This window comes from Lepisma saccharinum, chromosome 28, assembly GCF_977018435.1.
Source record: "Lepisma saccharinum chromosome 28, izLepSacc3.1, whole genome shotgun sequence".
Classification (NCBI taxonomy): domain Eukaryota; kingdom Metazoa; phylum Arthropoda; class Insecta; order Zygentoma; family Lepismatidae; genus Lepisma; species Lepisma saccharinum.
The window spans coordinates 37026866-37043519 of NC_139256.1; the positions used below are offsets into that span (position 1 = coordinate 37026866).

At 40.3% G+C, this 16654-nt stretch overlaps 1 protein-coding gene across 3 annotated transcripts in view; it reads left to right on the top strand.

Moving 5' to 3' along the window:
* LOC145981074 (acid phosphatase type 7-like) overlaps positions 1-16654 on the top strand; it is a 73948-nt gene that overhangs the window by 42890 nt on the left and 14404 nt on the right. For all 3 annotated transcript variants that reach the window (XM_083114195.1, XM_083114196.1, XM_083114197.1), the window contains exons 5-6: positions 9835-9932; positions 11309-11489. In XM_083114195.1, the coding sequence (XP_082970321.1) occupies positions 9835-9932; positions 11309-11489 (279 nt within the window). The remainder of the gene's footprint in view (positions 1-9834; positions 9933-11308; positions 11490-16654) is intronic.

Sequence of the window (16654 nt, forward strand, 5' to 3'; positions counted from 1 at the left end):
ATTCTGGAAACTAAATGCAGAATGAACTCATTAACTTAATGGCTGATACACCAAGAACAATGTTATTAGTCTTATAAATTTGCTCGAAGAAAATTGAGAAGTAGATATAACCCTTTTAGATATAAAGTGCTGGAACCAGGTTTACAATGCAAATATGAAATGTGTGCGAAATGAGTTCAAGCTAGGTATCTAGTATCTCTTAGTTCAAGGCGACCGCGTTAAGCACTATCCTATAGGGTGGGCCCGAGTTGTCTATGACATATGATTGTTCACTTGGAGAATGATGACGATAAGAAATTTTATGCACACGTCTAATTTCTTAAAATTAATCTTACTTGTGGGTGAAAAATTGAATATATGATGGCACTGGATAAAAAAAAGTTCCACACGCTCAAATGATTACGCTCTTGTGTTTGGTTCGGCAGGTTCAACAAGGGGTCCCAGGTTCGATTCCCGATGGAAACACATAGTGGTCCGGATACCACCTTAAACTGTAGGTCCAGTCCCGATTAGCTTTACTGTGCATAAAGTGGACATAAAACACCAGTTCAATCAGTCAATCAATCGAAAGGTTCAAGATTTGATCCCTGGTGGCCAGGCTGGTATTTAGAATTTCCCTTATCGGCAGCCGCGATCTAAAGGCGAAGATGTTGGGGGGAGGGGTAAATGTGCTGAAGATGAATTTCTCGGTATATTGCAACTTACCACAAGATGTTTAATCCTGTGAATGAAGTAAATTTCATTACTACTACACATTATTAAAATCTTGATTTTTGTAGGATTTCGGGAAAGGACTGCAACCCCCGAGCCCCTTCCTTGGGTACGTGGCTGCTTGTATTAGTTCCAAAATTTCTGTGCTGTCCAAACATCGTGAGGACAATTTGGGTAATAGGTGAAAGCGATATGGAAGCAAATTCTGCTCTTGAAAGTAGATGGGACTAGATGTGATGACCACGCGCTACTGAATGAAAGAACTCTTCGCAGGCCTTGTCCTTCAATATTAATTTTGCTGACTAATTGCAAGTTTTTCTGGGCCTCCTCGATGACGCAGCGGTTGCGTCGCCGCCTTGTAATCAAGGGGTCCCAGGTTCGATACTCGGTGGAGGCACATAGTGGTTCGGATCCCACTTTAAACTGTAGGTCCATTACTGATTAGCCTTACTGTGCATAAAGTGGACTTAAAACACAAACTCGATAATTGTAAGGTTTTAAAAGACCTAAATTTTGCTTCCTTTCACCCTACTTTTAAAGTTTTTCTTACTAATAATTCCATTGAGTATAACACGCTATGAAACCAGAGGTCCAAGTTTCGAACCTTGCACAGGTATGGATGCATCATGTCTGTCCCATCGCCATTCCTTCGGCTCATCATTCATCCTCATCGTCGAATTTAACCCAAGAGCTAGAAAACGGCATAATATAAAAATATATAAATTATTGATTTGGTTTATTTTACTTCGCTTTTTTTACCCTTTTTGGCTAATCGTGAAGTTGAAGATGACAATGAGTGATGTGAAATTGATGAGAGGACCTTCATAAAGAACACAGATTCCCAGTCCAGGATTCGAACCCAGGACCGCTGGCATCGTAGTAAAACTGGTGCACAACAAATAGAAACAGAAAATGCTTGATAAGTAATTCGCTTCTCCATATCTCATGATTATATTATATAACTATTATTAGCTATTTGATTAGTTATTAATTATATTTGTATGTCTAGTCAACCTTGCCACCTAAGCGGAGGAGGCTAAATGAAGAAAAATCACAGAAAGTCAGAAAGATTTACAAATTTTGAAACATAATACTTATAGAGCATGCAGATGGCTGTAAAAAAAATTGCTACTTACCTAGTTTTCTTCCTTAATTGAAACGTGGTTTATTCTTCATTATATATGAGATCAACCACCCTGGGAGTCGAACCCAGGATCTTGTGTGGTAGTCAGACTCTCTTTTAGAACCTCAGTATGTTGGACATATGGTCAATCAGTCGATCCTGATCCATTGTTTCCAGAGGAAGACAATCTGGCAGCTTCACATTCGACATTTCACTCGAGATGCACGAAAACGAGATCACAAACACTTTGTGATTCTATCTTCTCGCATTTACAGAAGTTAACCACCGCTTGGACCACAAACCCTAATTCAAACCAAGCTTGAAACTATCTAACAGCCCACCAAATCAACAGATGAACCGACCGTTTTGATGTTTCTCCGAATTTTCAGAAAGTGGTCTTTCCCTCCTTTGCAGGGCAGGTCATTAGCAGGAGGGTTGAGAGCCTGTGAGAAGAACCGCTATGTCATTCATTCTCGCACCGAAAATGGACAAGCAACAGAATTCTGTTCTTGGAATTTGAATCGCATGGGGATTCTGAACCATAAAATAATTAACCCAGAAAGTTCTTGCCACCCGCGGATAAATCTTCCTGTTTATGTCTTCCTTTCGGCGTGCATGGTGCCAGACTGCCAGTGCAGGGCCAGATGAAGAGAAAGTACGGGTCTTGGGGGGATTCTGGATCTGGTGTGCAGCAGGGAGGAAAAGTGCATTTACAATAGGTCTCCGACTTCCCTGACCCGAGCGGACCATACAACCATTAACAGCATCCTCTGCCAATACATCTGTTTGTTGTGTTCAACAAGCAAGAAAGAGGGAAATAAGAAAGAAATGCCTTGCTTGGGATTTGTGCTACTGAAAATTGAAGAAGTGTTTCAAACTGCAAGCAAAATGTACTGAAGAATTATTTTGCAGTATTTGTCATCAAAGTAAAATTTCCAGCAAATACAGGACAGTTTCCCAGGGCCACGTGAACATTTGCCGGGGCAAGTGCCCCCGTGCCCCCCCCCTAACGACGTCCCTGCAAGTTGTGTCAGATTGATTGATTTGAATTGAATTATTTTACTTCCCTTTTCTGCCACTTTTGGCCAGTGATCAGAACGCTATATTTCAAAATGTAGCGCCGCTACAGCTACCGCTACAAATTTTGTAGCTAGCTACAGTAGCGACACTACAAGTAGCATGCTATTTCTGACCACTGATTTTGGCTAATCCTAAAGACTATCAGTGACGTGCACTGAGGAGTAGCTAGTCTAGCAGAGATAGATCAATCAATCTCAAATCTCTAATTATTTTCAAATAACAATATTTATTGTTTTGTTGACGCCACAGTTCATATGCAACACTTTCTTTCATGCGCTTCTCGTCCCTCGTTGCGTTCACCGGCCTAGCTCGCTCTTTCTCCGCCTCACAGTTCCAGGTAGAAACGGGTTTTCGAAGGGAAAGGGAAGATTTCTGCCTTACCTCCCTTACCCCCTCGCCCCCGCTCCCATGGTTGGAAGCCCATGCTTTCAGGTCCCCCAGTCTATCTCCTATAGGACAGATAGGGGATTGGATTCCCTTCGCTTCCTTTGTAAATCCTCTAAAGAACTAAGGGGAAATTTTTCTGCAGTACTTCTGTCCTCTGTATTTACAGTTCTTTTTACACGTTGTACAATATGTATGTATAATATGGGATGTAATTTTATTATTTATGCATTTGGAACGTCTTATGTGCAGACAAAAATGTTAGGCTATGCTTTTTTTAAAATATGGAATATATAATGATTAATTATCAAATATTTGCTCAAGCTCTCTCTTCTTCTCGTTTTAGTAGTGTTTAATTTAAATATACTAATCTCTTGGCCTCCAAAAAAAAATGGATAAGCTAAACAATCATAAATACGGATGCACTTATTTGGGCAAGTGAACGCGCGTTCTAATTCTTGTTGTTGGTTTAGTTTATTTTACTTCGCTTTTCTGCCACATTTGGTTATCGCGAAAATGAGGATGAGTGATGATATGATGAAAGTAATGAACGGACCTCACAAATTACAATTCAGGCCGGAATTTGTGACGAGCGTGCATTCTTGTTCTTATGTGTTGTACTCTGCCTGCAGTGAATAATGAGAAAATTAGAAATGAAAAATGTATCCCAGAACTCAAAAAGCCAAATGAATATCATTGAAGAAAGTAGAGAAAAGGTTTGTTTAAAGTTGTGTTTTGTTACCCATCGCTTTTTCTAGCTGTATAGATTTAATCGGAATAAGTAGCTAAGAGCTTGGAAAGTCGTGAGGGACAATCATATACAGAGAATTTTAGGCTCCTGATTTCACAGTGCACTGGGAGGAAATTATTTGTATTTTCTTCTCTCTTCCATCGCTTTACCTAATTTCTGCCATGGCGATGAACGTTGATTAAATTAAACGGGTGAAGAGTGGTTGCAAAGAAACACTCATGCAAAGGCCAGGGCTCGAGCCCGGATCCTTCAGTAACGAGATCGTGAGATGGGGAAATTAGGGAAATCAAGCAATGCAAAATTTTTGAAAAAAAAAACACGTTAATCATATATAAAGATGGTATTTAAAAAATTCAATTGAAAATTACTACTCAGGAAAAATGCAGTATCCGAATGGTTAGCGCCTACCTGACATGTTTGTTGTCGGCCGACCTCCGTGGGGGAGTGCAAGTGGTCCCGGATCTGTACCCGATGGAGGCAAATGGTGGTTCGGATCCCACATTAAACTACAGATCTAGTCCCGATTCACCTTTCTGTGTATAAAATGGACTTAAAACGTCAAATCAACCATCATATCAACCAACCGTGGGGGAGTGGTTACCACAACGCACTACAACACCAGGAGTTCCGGGTTCGAACCCCTACCTGGACATGGGTGTTCTTTGTGTTTGTCCCTTCATTGATTTTGTCATATCATCTTCGCGATTAACCAAATGTGTCAAAAAAGCAAATCAAATCAAATCATTCATTGATTGATTGTTTCATTTGGTTTATTTTACTTCGCTTTCCGCCATTTTTGGCTAATCGCGAAGACGATACGATAGAATTGATGAAGGGACACACAAAGGTCACCCATTGCCAAGCCGAGATTGAAATCCGGCATCTCTGGCTCAGTAGTCAAATCAAATCGTTTTTGATTTTCGAAAGTGGGTGGAAGTTATGTGTACAATATTTTGTACTCATTCCTAACTTTGCAATTTTTCCTGTATTTGACGTTCTTCTTTTAGGAATACTGGACCCTAAAAGGAGGGGGGGGGGGTTATAACCTGTTGGGCACGCCACTCATTGCTACCCCAAGTGTCGACGTCACCGCACGTCACTGAAGACTATGATAAATGGCAATAAGATGAAATGGATGAAGAGACAATCACAAGCTCATATGGATGACACAAAAACGATCCCCACAGAAGATTATACTGACTGTGAACCGATATGTCAGAGCCTGGATAGTCTGCAAAATGCAGTCCAAGGTGGAATACTATGTGAAAAGATGGCTGGCTGAATGAATGAGTTACAATTTTTGGGCACATTGATATTGATATGACATTTTGTACTCCTCAAAGTATACGAGGAAAACATCATCTTATCTAAAACCCTTACCTTAACAATACAGGGTGATCTGCAGGCACATCACCTGATAAGGTTCGCATGAGCACGTGAACACTCATGTAGGATGTCTTCAATTACGTACATATTAAATGCACACACACACACACATACGTATATTTATTTTAAAAAATACTATGTTTGATGTACGAGTTACACAATTTAAATTTAATCTGACTCGACTTCTTTCATGTCTGATAACTTTTCTAGATAGTTGGTAACACTGACTCGCATGGTGTTCCACGGAGGGTGTTGAACACATTAGCTGTGCGTGTTGCATAGAACTGACAGCTAAGGGGCTGTTGGCCACTATACCCAGAAAATGTTCACTTCGCTGTGCGAACACTGATGCAGGCGGCAATATTTCTTACATTCGGCACCAGAGTGCAGCATGTCTAGGGGGACTTGAAAAGGTCTGTGCTACATAATTGCAAACTTTAGCAAGAATTTGCTAAACCTGGCGGATTTTAAGGGGGAGAGGGACAATTTCCCTTAGGTTCTTCTTGTATTACTTCAAATATAGAATGATTTTGGGGGGAATTGTTGAAATTAAATTGAACTGTTATTCTTACTTTTTCAATTGAAGATGAAGTTACAAGGGAGAGGAGTAAATCTGTATTCAGTACAAAAACATTATTGTGAACACTAGTATGCGAACTGCATGCAACGCCACTCGTGATCTGTTGGAAATTACATAAAAGTAAAATGACGTTAGAAAGCTATGGTAATGAGTTTTACTTTCTTGCCTTTACAGGTGTATAGAGGAATTGTGGGAGCATATTGACATTAGTATCAGTGTTGAAGATGACCAGTAGAGGTGCTGCTGAACACAAGTTCTAAAATAGCTCCAATTCCACAACAAGAAGCATAGTGTGTCAAGTGGTTTTTCAGTGGCTCAAGTGAAAGCATTATGGATGTTGACCCTCCCAGAGCCATAACTGAAAACTCATCTGTCAAGGTGGCATTCAACTTCCTACAACTTCTTGCATGCCAAAGTTGTGAAGGTACAAGGAAATATATGATCCCTTTCTAGTATAGCTTGTGCAGATCGAATGTCATATGGATACATGTGAAGACATCATCGCACTATGTGTGAGCAAGAGGCACTGGTGTACGCAGGATTTGTATCAGTGTTGAAGATGACCAGTAGAGGTGCTGCTGAACACAAGTTCTAAAATAGCTCCAATTCCACAACAAGAAGCATAGTGTGTCAAGTGGTTTTTCAGTGGCTCAAGTGAAAGCATTATGGATGTTGACCCTCCCAGAGCCATAACTGAAAACTCATCTGTCAAGGTGGCATTCAACTTCCTACAACTTCTTGCATGCCAAAGTTGTGAAGGTACAAGGAAATATATGATCCCTTTCTAGTATAGCTTGTGCAGATCGAATGTCATATGGATACATGTGAAGACATCATCGCACTATGTGTGAGCAAGAGGCACTGGTGTATGCAGGATTTGTTTTTTGGGAGAGGCTGGTATTGTAAAGGTCGATATTACATAGCTGCTATCTAGGGGATCAGCATGCACAATAAAATATTTTGTATATTTAGAAATTTCCCCTTTCAATTTCAAGGGAGGTTTGCATACCACTCTGGTATTCCCCGAGTTTTTTCATGGTTTTATTTGAAAATGTTGATTTTCTCAAAATTTCAGAGCGGGCTGTAGCCCCATCACCTCCCCCCCCCCTGAATTCGCCAGTGGCGAGGGGTGTATGGCACACCCAGTTCTCTTCAAAAACACCTTAAAGACTTGGTGGGACTCAGGGGTGCCCACAGGGTGGATTCATGATGCGCCTGCATCATGGAAATTTTTTGGGGGGACAAAATTGTATAGTTTAGCTACCAATTCTGTATATCTCCACACAAAAATGGGGAGGGATTGTTTCGTTTGATTGACTTATTGATTTTTAGTTATTATGTACAGTTTTTCTACGTATCTGTGGCTGATCGCGGCGATGGGTTGAAATGAAACAATGCCTCTTATGCCTTTATATTCGGTTTGGAAAAGGGGGCATGCAAACTGTCTGTGACCAGTTGTTATTGTCCAGTTTTTGATCTTTCCAAATTTGCAGGTTATTTTTTAAAATTCTGATCTCCATACTAGTGACAATATTGTTCTGTAGAACGCACAATGAGTGTCATAAGAAAAATTAGAAACTGACTACGTTCATGTATGGCTGATGAGTGGTTAATGTCTACCTTAATTCCTTCCTGTGAGTCTGATGCTTTAAAAGTGGTTCAAATCAGGAAATTATCAATAAATTTGCTGCAACAACTTTGTAGCGTCAGAAGTTATTATCGTTTATGTAAAATGTTATTTCAATTAATGTCAAAATAATATACAATATACATGTCAATGTCTATATTGTAAACAATACCTAAAGTAAGCATACATTGCTTAAATATGTCCATATTATATTGTACCGCAAATTTTGTCTGACAAAAAAATTAGAGTAAATAATTTGGCATAAAGGGGGGAGGGGGAACTATTCTCCCTTTTGGGGGGAATGCATCATAGGCCTTGGGGGGGGGGGATGGGCACCCCTGGTGGGACTAGCCATGAGAGCTTGTAGCCATTGGACACAGCCTTCATCATGTTGTAATCCATGATTGTGTGGCCTTAGAACTGAACCAGTTTCCTCAAATATTTCACATGGTCTCCTGATGCTTCAGTGCGATGGAGCTTGTTGAATATCACACTCTCTTCTTCATTCTAGTTGTACCTGTACAAACTTTGAAACTGTGTATGCTACTTGACACACTGTGCTGTTTGTTACAGAGTTGGAACCATTTTGGTATTTGTGTTACAGCAGAGCCCCTACTGGTTATCTACAACATCAACACTGATGTTAATAAATTCCCACAATTCTTCTACATACCTGCAGAGACAGAAAAGTAAAATTTAATACCATAGCTTTATAACATCATTTTACTTTCACATCACATCCAATGGATCACCCTGTATTTTAAATAGTAGGTTGGCTCTAGAGAGAGCAATGAACATACTATCAAATATAATTTAAATAGGTTTACAGAATGGGAAAAACTTTCTGTTTCTATTTCAGTCTTGCATTGTATAAAAAGTTAAATTTTCTGTAGAATGAGAAAATGACTAATACATGAGTTGTAAAATGTGATAAACAATTTATGAAAAATAAAATTCAGTGCAGCAAGCAGTGATATTTGTGTGAAAAAATAAATGAGTAATTCTTGTATTATTTTAAAATTTTCCTCTGGTTATTGAAATTATTTATATTATTATTTTGTACCAACACTTAGCATCCAGCAATGAATAACATCATCTGGAGTCCCCCTAAAAAGCAAAAATGTAATTCGAACACTGAATTCCCTCAATTTAGAGGGTGATTATGTTGAGAATTGAGAAATAGCTTAGGATTGTAGCTAAGCTTTGATACACACTAAATTCACACTAATAAGCTTACGGTTCATTTTTCTGCACAGTTTTTGTTTGCATTCGATTTTGCCCAGTGCTTGAAAGTAGGAACTCTTAGCTGGTGGGAATTTGGTCGAGTCTTGGGGCTAGCCCTGTGGATGCTCCTACACTTTAACACGGTGACAATGAGATAGCAGGGGGGGGGGGGATGATTTGCGATATATTATCTAACAAGAGGAATACCATCCCCCATGCATCCCACCTCACTTTAAGTACTGATTTTGCCACCTGTCTGGTAGCACTCATGATGAAGATGCCAGACAGGTGGCAAAATACCGAACAAAAGCTGCGTGGAAAAATTAACTATAAGCTTATTAGAGTGAATTATCTATCTCCACCAAAATGGATACCTTTACACACTAAATTGTTTTTCTGTATTTCTTACTTTCTGTAACATCTACCAGAGGTTGATTTTTCAAATAGTTCTGAATTTTTAGCTAGTATTTTCTTCCCATCACATTTATATATAGCTCCTATTTTTAATTCAATTAATGTTTTTAGATATAATTGTGGATTATAAAATTTATCATGTTGGTGAACCAAGTGTTACTGAGACAAACATGACATGTTTCTTACCTCTTGTAAATATCAGTGGTTGATTGATTTGGTTTCATTTACCTAACTTTCTACAACTTTTGACTAATCGCGAAGATGAGGATGAGTGGGTGATGATATTGTGAAATTGATGAAGGGACTCACCAAGAACACCCGTGCCCAGGGTGGGACCCCTGGCATCACAGGGTGCTGTGCTAACCATTCTGCCATGAAGATGGGTGCAAATACCGGTGAATTTCAGTTGTAATATTAATGCAACTGTTACTAAAAACTTGAATTTAGTGAATGAGCTGGTATGTGGGTGCATGCACACATGTGCCTTTGCATGTGTGTGCATATATCAGGATCTGGAACAAAAACCAATAATGCATTTTTTACTCTCCCTGTAGGATAATGCCAGAGTAGGAGATGAATTTATGAGACAGATAGAATCCATCGCTGGATATTTGCCTTACATGACATGCCCTGGAAATCACGAAAATGCATAGTAAGTGTTGATAATACATTAACCAATGGATCGAGTAACCCCCCCCCCCAAAAAAAAAACCTAAAACATTTGTCTTGGCAAAAGAAGGTATGTACTTTAAAATTTTTGACATTTAATAAAGTCTTGCCAACACTGAAAAGAGCTGAAGATCAATGAAATTTACATGAAATCAACATGCCAACTCATTTAATGAAAGTAAACATCATGATTTAAAAATCCTTTGATGACAGACAATGCGTCAATGTATGCCAGACAGCTTTCAATGAGAGATGCATGGCTAGGGGCCACATTGTAAAAGTCAAAATTTAATAGATTAAGTAAGCAGGAGCGTAGTCAGGATTTTTTTAAGTTGGGCCCCATTCTTTGATAAAGTCTGTTGGAAACATGTTAGGGAAAAATAAGAATTCTCTTTTGGTTATTATATATAACCTCTTGGGTTAGTTATAATGATGAGGATGAATGAAGAAATCCATGCCTTCACCAGGATTTGAACCTGGAACCTAGCTGACCACTACACTATAAAGGTTGGCGTTCTACTACAGTAAATATCATTGAAATTTTTTATGTATTGCAAACATGCTGTAGTTATACTACAGGATGGGCGAGACGTAAGTAGACATTGAAAATTTGCTGTACTTTGTGTAATATTTAAGCAATCTCAATGAAACTTTCTGTACATTATGGAATAGGATTACATATGTGCACACGAATTTCACAATATGATAGCCGATAGGGTCATAGGTCCTTATTTTCTGCATGACATCATGAATGGCAAATGCTACCTGACAATGTTGATAGGTTATGCTTGGCCCATTATATCTCGCTGGGGTGAGCTTGTTTTCATGCAAGATGGGGCGCTGCCACACTTTGCACTTACCATACGGGGCTGGTTGGACCACAATTATCCGGGACATTGGTTAGGATAACGAGGACCTCACGAATGGCCTGCCAGAAGTCCAGACCTCACACCCTGTGACTTTTCCTGTGGGGCTGGGCAAAGGAGGAAGTGTACAAGACAAAACCCCACCTGTGGAAAAATTGGAGGCATGGATTCGGGATGTTATCACAAACATCCTGAAGGAATTCATACAGAAGAGCATGCATTCCATTCCCACTCGTTTAAGGAACCTTGTGGATGATGCTAGTGCCTATATTGAATTCTGAGCAGTCACATGTGTAATCCTATTCCTTAATGTATATGTACAAAAAAATTCATTGAGATTGCTTAAATATTACAAACACTACAGCAAATATTCAATGCCTAGTTTCTCACCCACCCTGTGAGGACTGAATTTGTTTGTGGGAGCAATACATTTGCACAGGTTGACCACTACAGTTTGTAACAATTTTATCCACTTCTCTTTCAATCTTCACAGCAACTTCAGTAACTACAAAAATCGGTTCAGTATGCCAGGCACAGCTGAGGGGATGTATTACAGCTTCAACATGGGTCCAATTCATTTCATAGCTTTCTCCACCGAACATTATTTTTTTTCTGACTTATTCAGATATGAAGAGATAAATGCCCAGTACAATTGGCTAGTCCAGGATTTAAAGGTTTGTATTATTTTGTAGGTTTATGACTTTTGCAGTGCAGGACACAGAAATATCATAAGAGAGGGGTGTGTGACTTAGAGGGTAAAGTTAGGAGTGAGTCAAAGAGGACTACGGGTTATAAACTCCATCAGGCCTCTTCTTCCTCAGACAGCAGACACATTGCTATCTTTAACCACTATTCTTTTAATTATAGTCAGTGTAGTATTTTTAAAAAAATTCCAGTGGGGGAAAATTTCAGAAACCATTCGTGAAGCATTGAGATATATACAGGTAATGGACAAAATAATATGAACACCTTAGTTTGCAAAGGCCTATATACGCCGTCGTGGAAAAGGAACAACACTCAGCAGAGATTTCAACCATCTAGTGGCGATGAAAGCAAACATATCAGTCTATCAGAAGCTGGTGTGAGAGTTGCATGCGAGCAGTCAGCTATCCATCAAATCCAGGTATGTCCGACCTTTTAGACTTCAAAAGAGGCATGATCATAGGAGCCCGCCTAGCTGGAGCATCTCTGACAAAAACAGCTACACTTGGTGTAGCACGGAGCACAGTGTCAACTGTTCTGACAGCCTACAGACAACATGGAAAGACAATGTCTGCAAAGGAGAATAGTGGGCGAAAAACAAAGTTATCCAAAAGGGATCGACGTGTGTTGAAGCGAATAGTGACTCGAAAGCACAAGACAACACTGTCCCAGATAACCGCAGAGATGAACAATCATCTCCAGGACCCTGTATCAACGAAAACCATTCAAAGGGAGCTGCATTCTGTGAACATTCATGGCAGAGTTGCCATCCCCAAACCGTTGGTGACTCCACGTAATGCAGTGACACGAAGAAGGTGGTGCCAAGAGCACAAGAATTGGACACAGCAGCAATGGGAACATGTGATATGGTCAGACGAATCGTCTTTCACATGGTGTGGGGGGGGGGTCTGTGATGCTTTGGGGGCTATATATTGGAATGGTGTTGGTCCACTTGTCGTCCTGCGTGGGAGAATCAACGCAGAGAAGTACTGCACCATCCTGGGTGACCACCTCCATCCCATGGTTCAGACTTTCTTTCCAGATGCATGCCCCATCTTCCAAGATAATAACGCCCCTATTCACACTGCTAGGTGCGTTGATGCATGGTTTGATGAGCACAGTGATGAGGTAGAACATCACATCTGGTGTCCACAGTCCCCCGATCTTAACATCATTGAGCCTTTGTGGGGTATTTTGGAGGCCAAAGTGCACAATCAGTTTCCACCTCCAATGACACTTTCGGAACTTGAGACTGTTTTGTGCGAGGAGTGGCTACGTATTCCAGTTTACACTGTACAGGACCTTTATTTGTCTATCCCACGTAGGATACAAGCTGCCATTCAGGCAAGGGGGGGCCCAACCCCCTACTAGTACAAGTTTTCTGCAATTGCATTGGTGTTCATATTATTTTGTCCATTACCTGCATATATATAGGGTGTTTCCTTGATGTTGAACCAAACTTGCAGGGTGGATGGAGACTGATCCAAGTACTAATATGAGATAAGGAACTCTAGTCCAGAAATGCGTCATTAACACATTCGGGTCTGGCCTCATAATACAGCATTGTTACCTCTGGTCTGCGGTTTTTGGTTGTTTTTCAAAAAATCATAGAAAAAATATTTTTAATTTGTTTTTATTTACCACATATTTCTTAAATCTACAAAACTACCTCTTTTCAATGAACAAAAATTTGTTAAATTTTCTTTTCATTTTCAGACGTTTTTTAATATTTTTTTCAGCAATGTTTTGTGAAGAAGAAAAAAGTACAACCTTGTAACAAATGTTAATATAGAGATATTTTATGTTCATAATCTGGAAATTTCAATAATTAACTACATAAACTATCAATACATCTTTTGAATCTTGCATAAGAATACTTCTTATGTACACATAACAAAAAATAGTTACAAATTACAAGTAATTATCTTTTGTATGAAAAAGTGGCTGCAGGACAGGACCAGACGATGTATCAGTTGGTTCTGCATCATCTGTAAAAATTAAACAAATAAATAAAATAAATTTTAATTTTACATACACTATACAAAATAATAAATGGAAAAACTAAAAATACATCAGTGCATGTAGGAGAATCAAGCAAGAGGCAAGATGAATAGACCCAAAAAAAATTACCTCTTCTCACTTCATTCATAAAATACTAGAGTTCGCAACACTGTTTATATTGTCGACAATAATTATTACGAATATAACCTACCTTCCAAATCTTCAAATTCATCTGCATCATCAAAAACGTCGCTAACTTCAAACTCTGAGGCGGAATCCTCTATGCAGTCTGGATCTAACGATGCCATTCTAAACAATACACAGTACATCAACCCGACAACAAACAGTCACAGGTGCGAGATAAAAATAGCACATGAGTCACCTAGCGGTCGGAATTTCAACAGAGGGGCTTGAATGAACACGCGCATGAGACGAAGTACGAGCATAGCCCGTCGTTCAATCGGCAAAGCGAGTGCATACCGCAGGACGGGCTATGCCCGTTGTTCGTCCACATTGACTTTAAGTGCACTGCGGGCTATGCCCGTCGTGAGACCCCAATGTGTTAAAAAGTTATAAGCCAAAACTAGTTGGGGCTGCCTATGGCAGTGGAATTAGCCAACTGAAAGATGCAGTTTGTAGATTCCACATGGACTATACTACAGTGTATCATAGCACATGGTGCTCATGACCACCTAAATTAGACTTTCCCTCGACGATGGGAATTTTTCTGACCTTATTCTCCACTCTAAAATGGCTCGGGGCTCCTGTTGCTTGGCCAGCTCGTTCACCTGATCTAACCTCACTTGATTTTTTCTACGAGACATTGTTGTGTTGCCTACGAGACATTGGTAGAGAGTGAGAAGGACCTAAACTAACTCTCTAGCCTTCTTCAACCTGAAGGTTTATGACTGCAGCAACACAAACCTTCCATCCATCCCTATCCTGGGCAAGATCAATCCAATCTTTTCCATCCTTCAGGTCCATCTCAGCGTTATCCCTCCATCTCAGTCTTGGCCTTCCTACAGGTGAGGTTTCCCAACAAGAATCCTGTAAACTCTTCTTTCTTCTCCCATTCATGCCACATGGCCACCTAAGTCTTCTTGATTTAATTTTTCTAACAACATACACTGGACATGAATACAAATTATGCAGTTCTGAATTATGTAAATTATGTAACCTTCTCCATTCACCTGTCTCCCTAACCCTTTTAGGTCCAAATATTTTTCTAAGGATTTCATTTTCAAATACTCTTTTTTATTTTCTTCTTATAACGTAAGGGACCAAGTTTCACACCCATATACACTCATGTTCATAAATTAAGGAATCTTGTACAAAGAAATATTTGATGTGCACGTTGCAGCTTGAAATGATGTCCAGGTACTGTACCAAAGAACCTGTGTTGACTATGACGTTGATCCAGTGTGTGGTGGCACTGTAAGCAGACCAATGACTCACAGGAGCGTAACTGCTGACCAGAGTACAGTGCCTATAGGAAGTGTGCAGTTGTGTTCGGTTGTGCTAATGGTGAGTGCTGTGTGAAATGGCTCAACGAACACATAGATGTAATGAGGGGAAGGATACTTGGGTGGCTAGAGGCGGGCCAAAGACAGCAGGTCGTGTCACAGGTGCTCCATGTGCCCCAAAGTGTCATCTCACGATTATGGCAATGATTCCAAGAGATTGGAAACGTGTCTCGGCGCTACAGCAGTGGACGTCCACAATGTACAACACCATGAGAAGACAGGTATATGACCGTAAGTGCCCGGAGACACAGACGGAGTACTGCCGGGGGCCTTGCTAAAGACCTTGCAGCTGCCACTGGAACAGTTGTTTCCAGACACACTGTGTACAGACGACTCAACAGGCACGATTTATTCACCCGGAGGACTGCAATTTGCATTCCACTGTCACATGGTCACAGAGTAGCTGTAACAACTGGTGTAGAGAACACAGGACATGGACAATGGAAGAATGGTCTCAGGTACTCTTCACTGACGAGTCCAGGTATAGTCTCAACACTGATTCTCGTCGTGTAACCATCTGGCATGAACCAGGAACCAGCTACCAACCCGGTAACATTGTCGAAAGGGACCAGTATGGAGGTGGTGGTGTCATGGTGTGGGGTGGCATTATCCTGGGTTCACGTACATCCTTGCATATCTTCGACAGAGGTACTGTAACAGGTCAGGTGTACCGGGATGTTATTCTGCAAGACTACGTTAGTATTTTCAGAGGTGCAGTCGGTCCTATGTTTCTCCTGATGGATGACAATGCCAGTCCACACCGAGCTGCTATTGTGGAGGAGTACCTTCAAACAGAAGACATCCTATGACCCAATCGAACATGCTTGGGATGCTCTAGGCTGACGTGTTGCCGCATGTCTTCCACCTCCTCAGACTCTTCAGGAGCTCCGACAGTCAATGGTGAAAGAATGGGAGGCCATACCCCAGCAGCTGCTCGACAACCTCCTCCAGAGTATGCCAAGCCGTTGTACTGCATGTCAATGTGCATGGGCATCACATTCCATACTGAAACCTGTGCACATGCTCAAAGAACTGTGGAACAATAATTTACTATCTCCCTTGCTTTGTATCATATGTGCGCTCTTTGGTTTTTCTCACGTTTTCTGCAATAAACAGGGTTAAACAGGGTACGTGGATGTCTTTCTTGTGTGTTCAACATGTGTCTGTGCTCCCATAACCAGTGCAGAGGATGAGGTATCTACCTCATTCCTCCTTCAAATAACCCCCTGGTTATGCCTTGTCTCATTTTGAGTTTATGAACTGTAAGTTTTATATAATTATTATTATTACTGATTGTGGTGGTGGCAATGGCGAACTTCCACATAGCCTAAAAGTTATCACTGTTGTCTTTGGTCCACATGGCCTTAGGTTTGATTTCCACTGGGAGCTTCTAAATTTCAATGGGGAGTTACTTTAATGGGATATTATGTCACCCAATGAAAACCACTTGCAGGTCTTGGCTCTCAACTGATGGCTGAGGATGTACAACAGAAGTAAAAAGCAAAAATGAATTTTTAACTGTGTTGTGTGGATAAGTCATTATTTGCAATGAAGATCTTTTTTCATACACCAAGAAGTAGGTTAATGATTTCAAAGGTAATGTCACACAATTT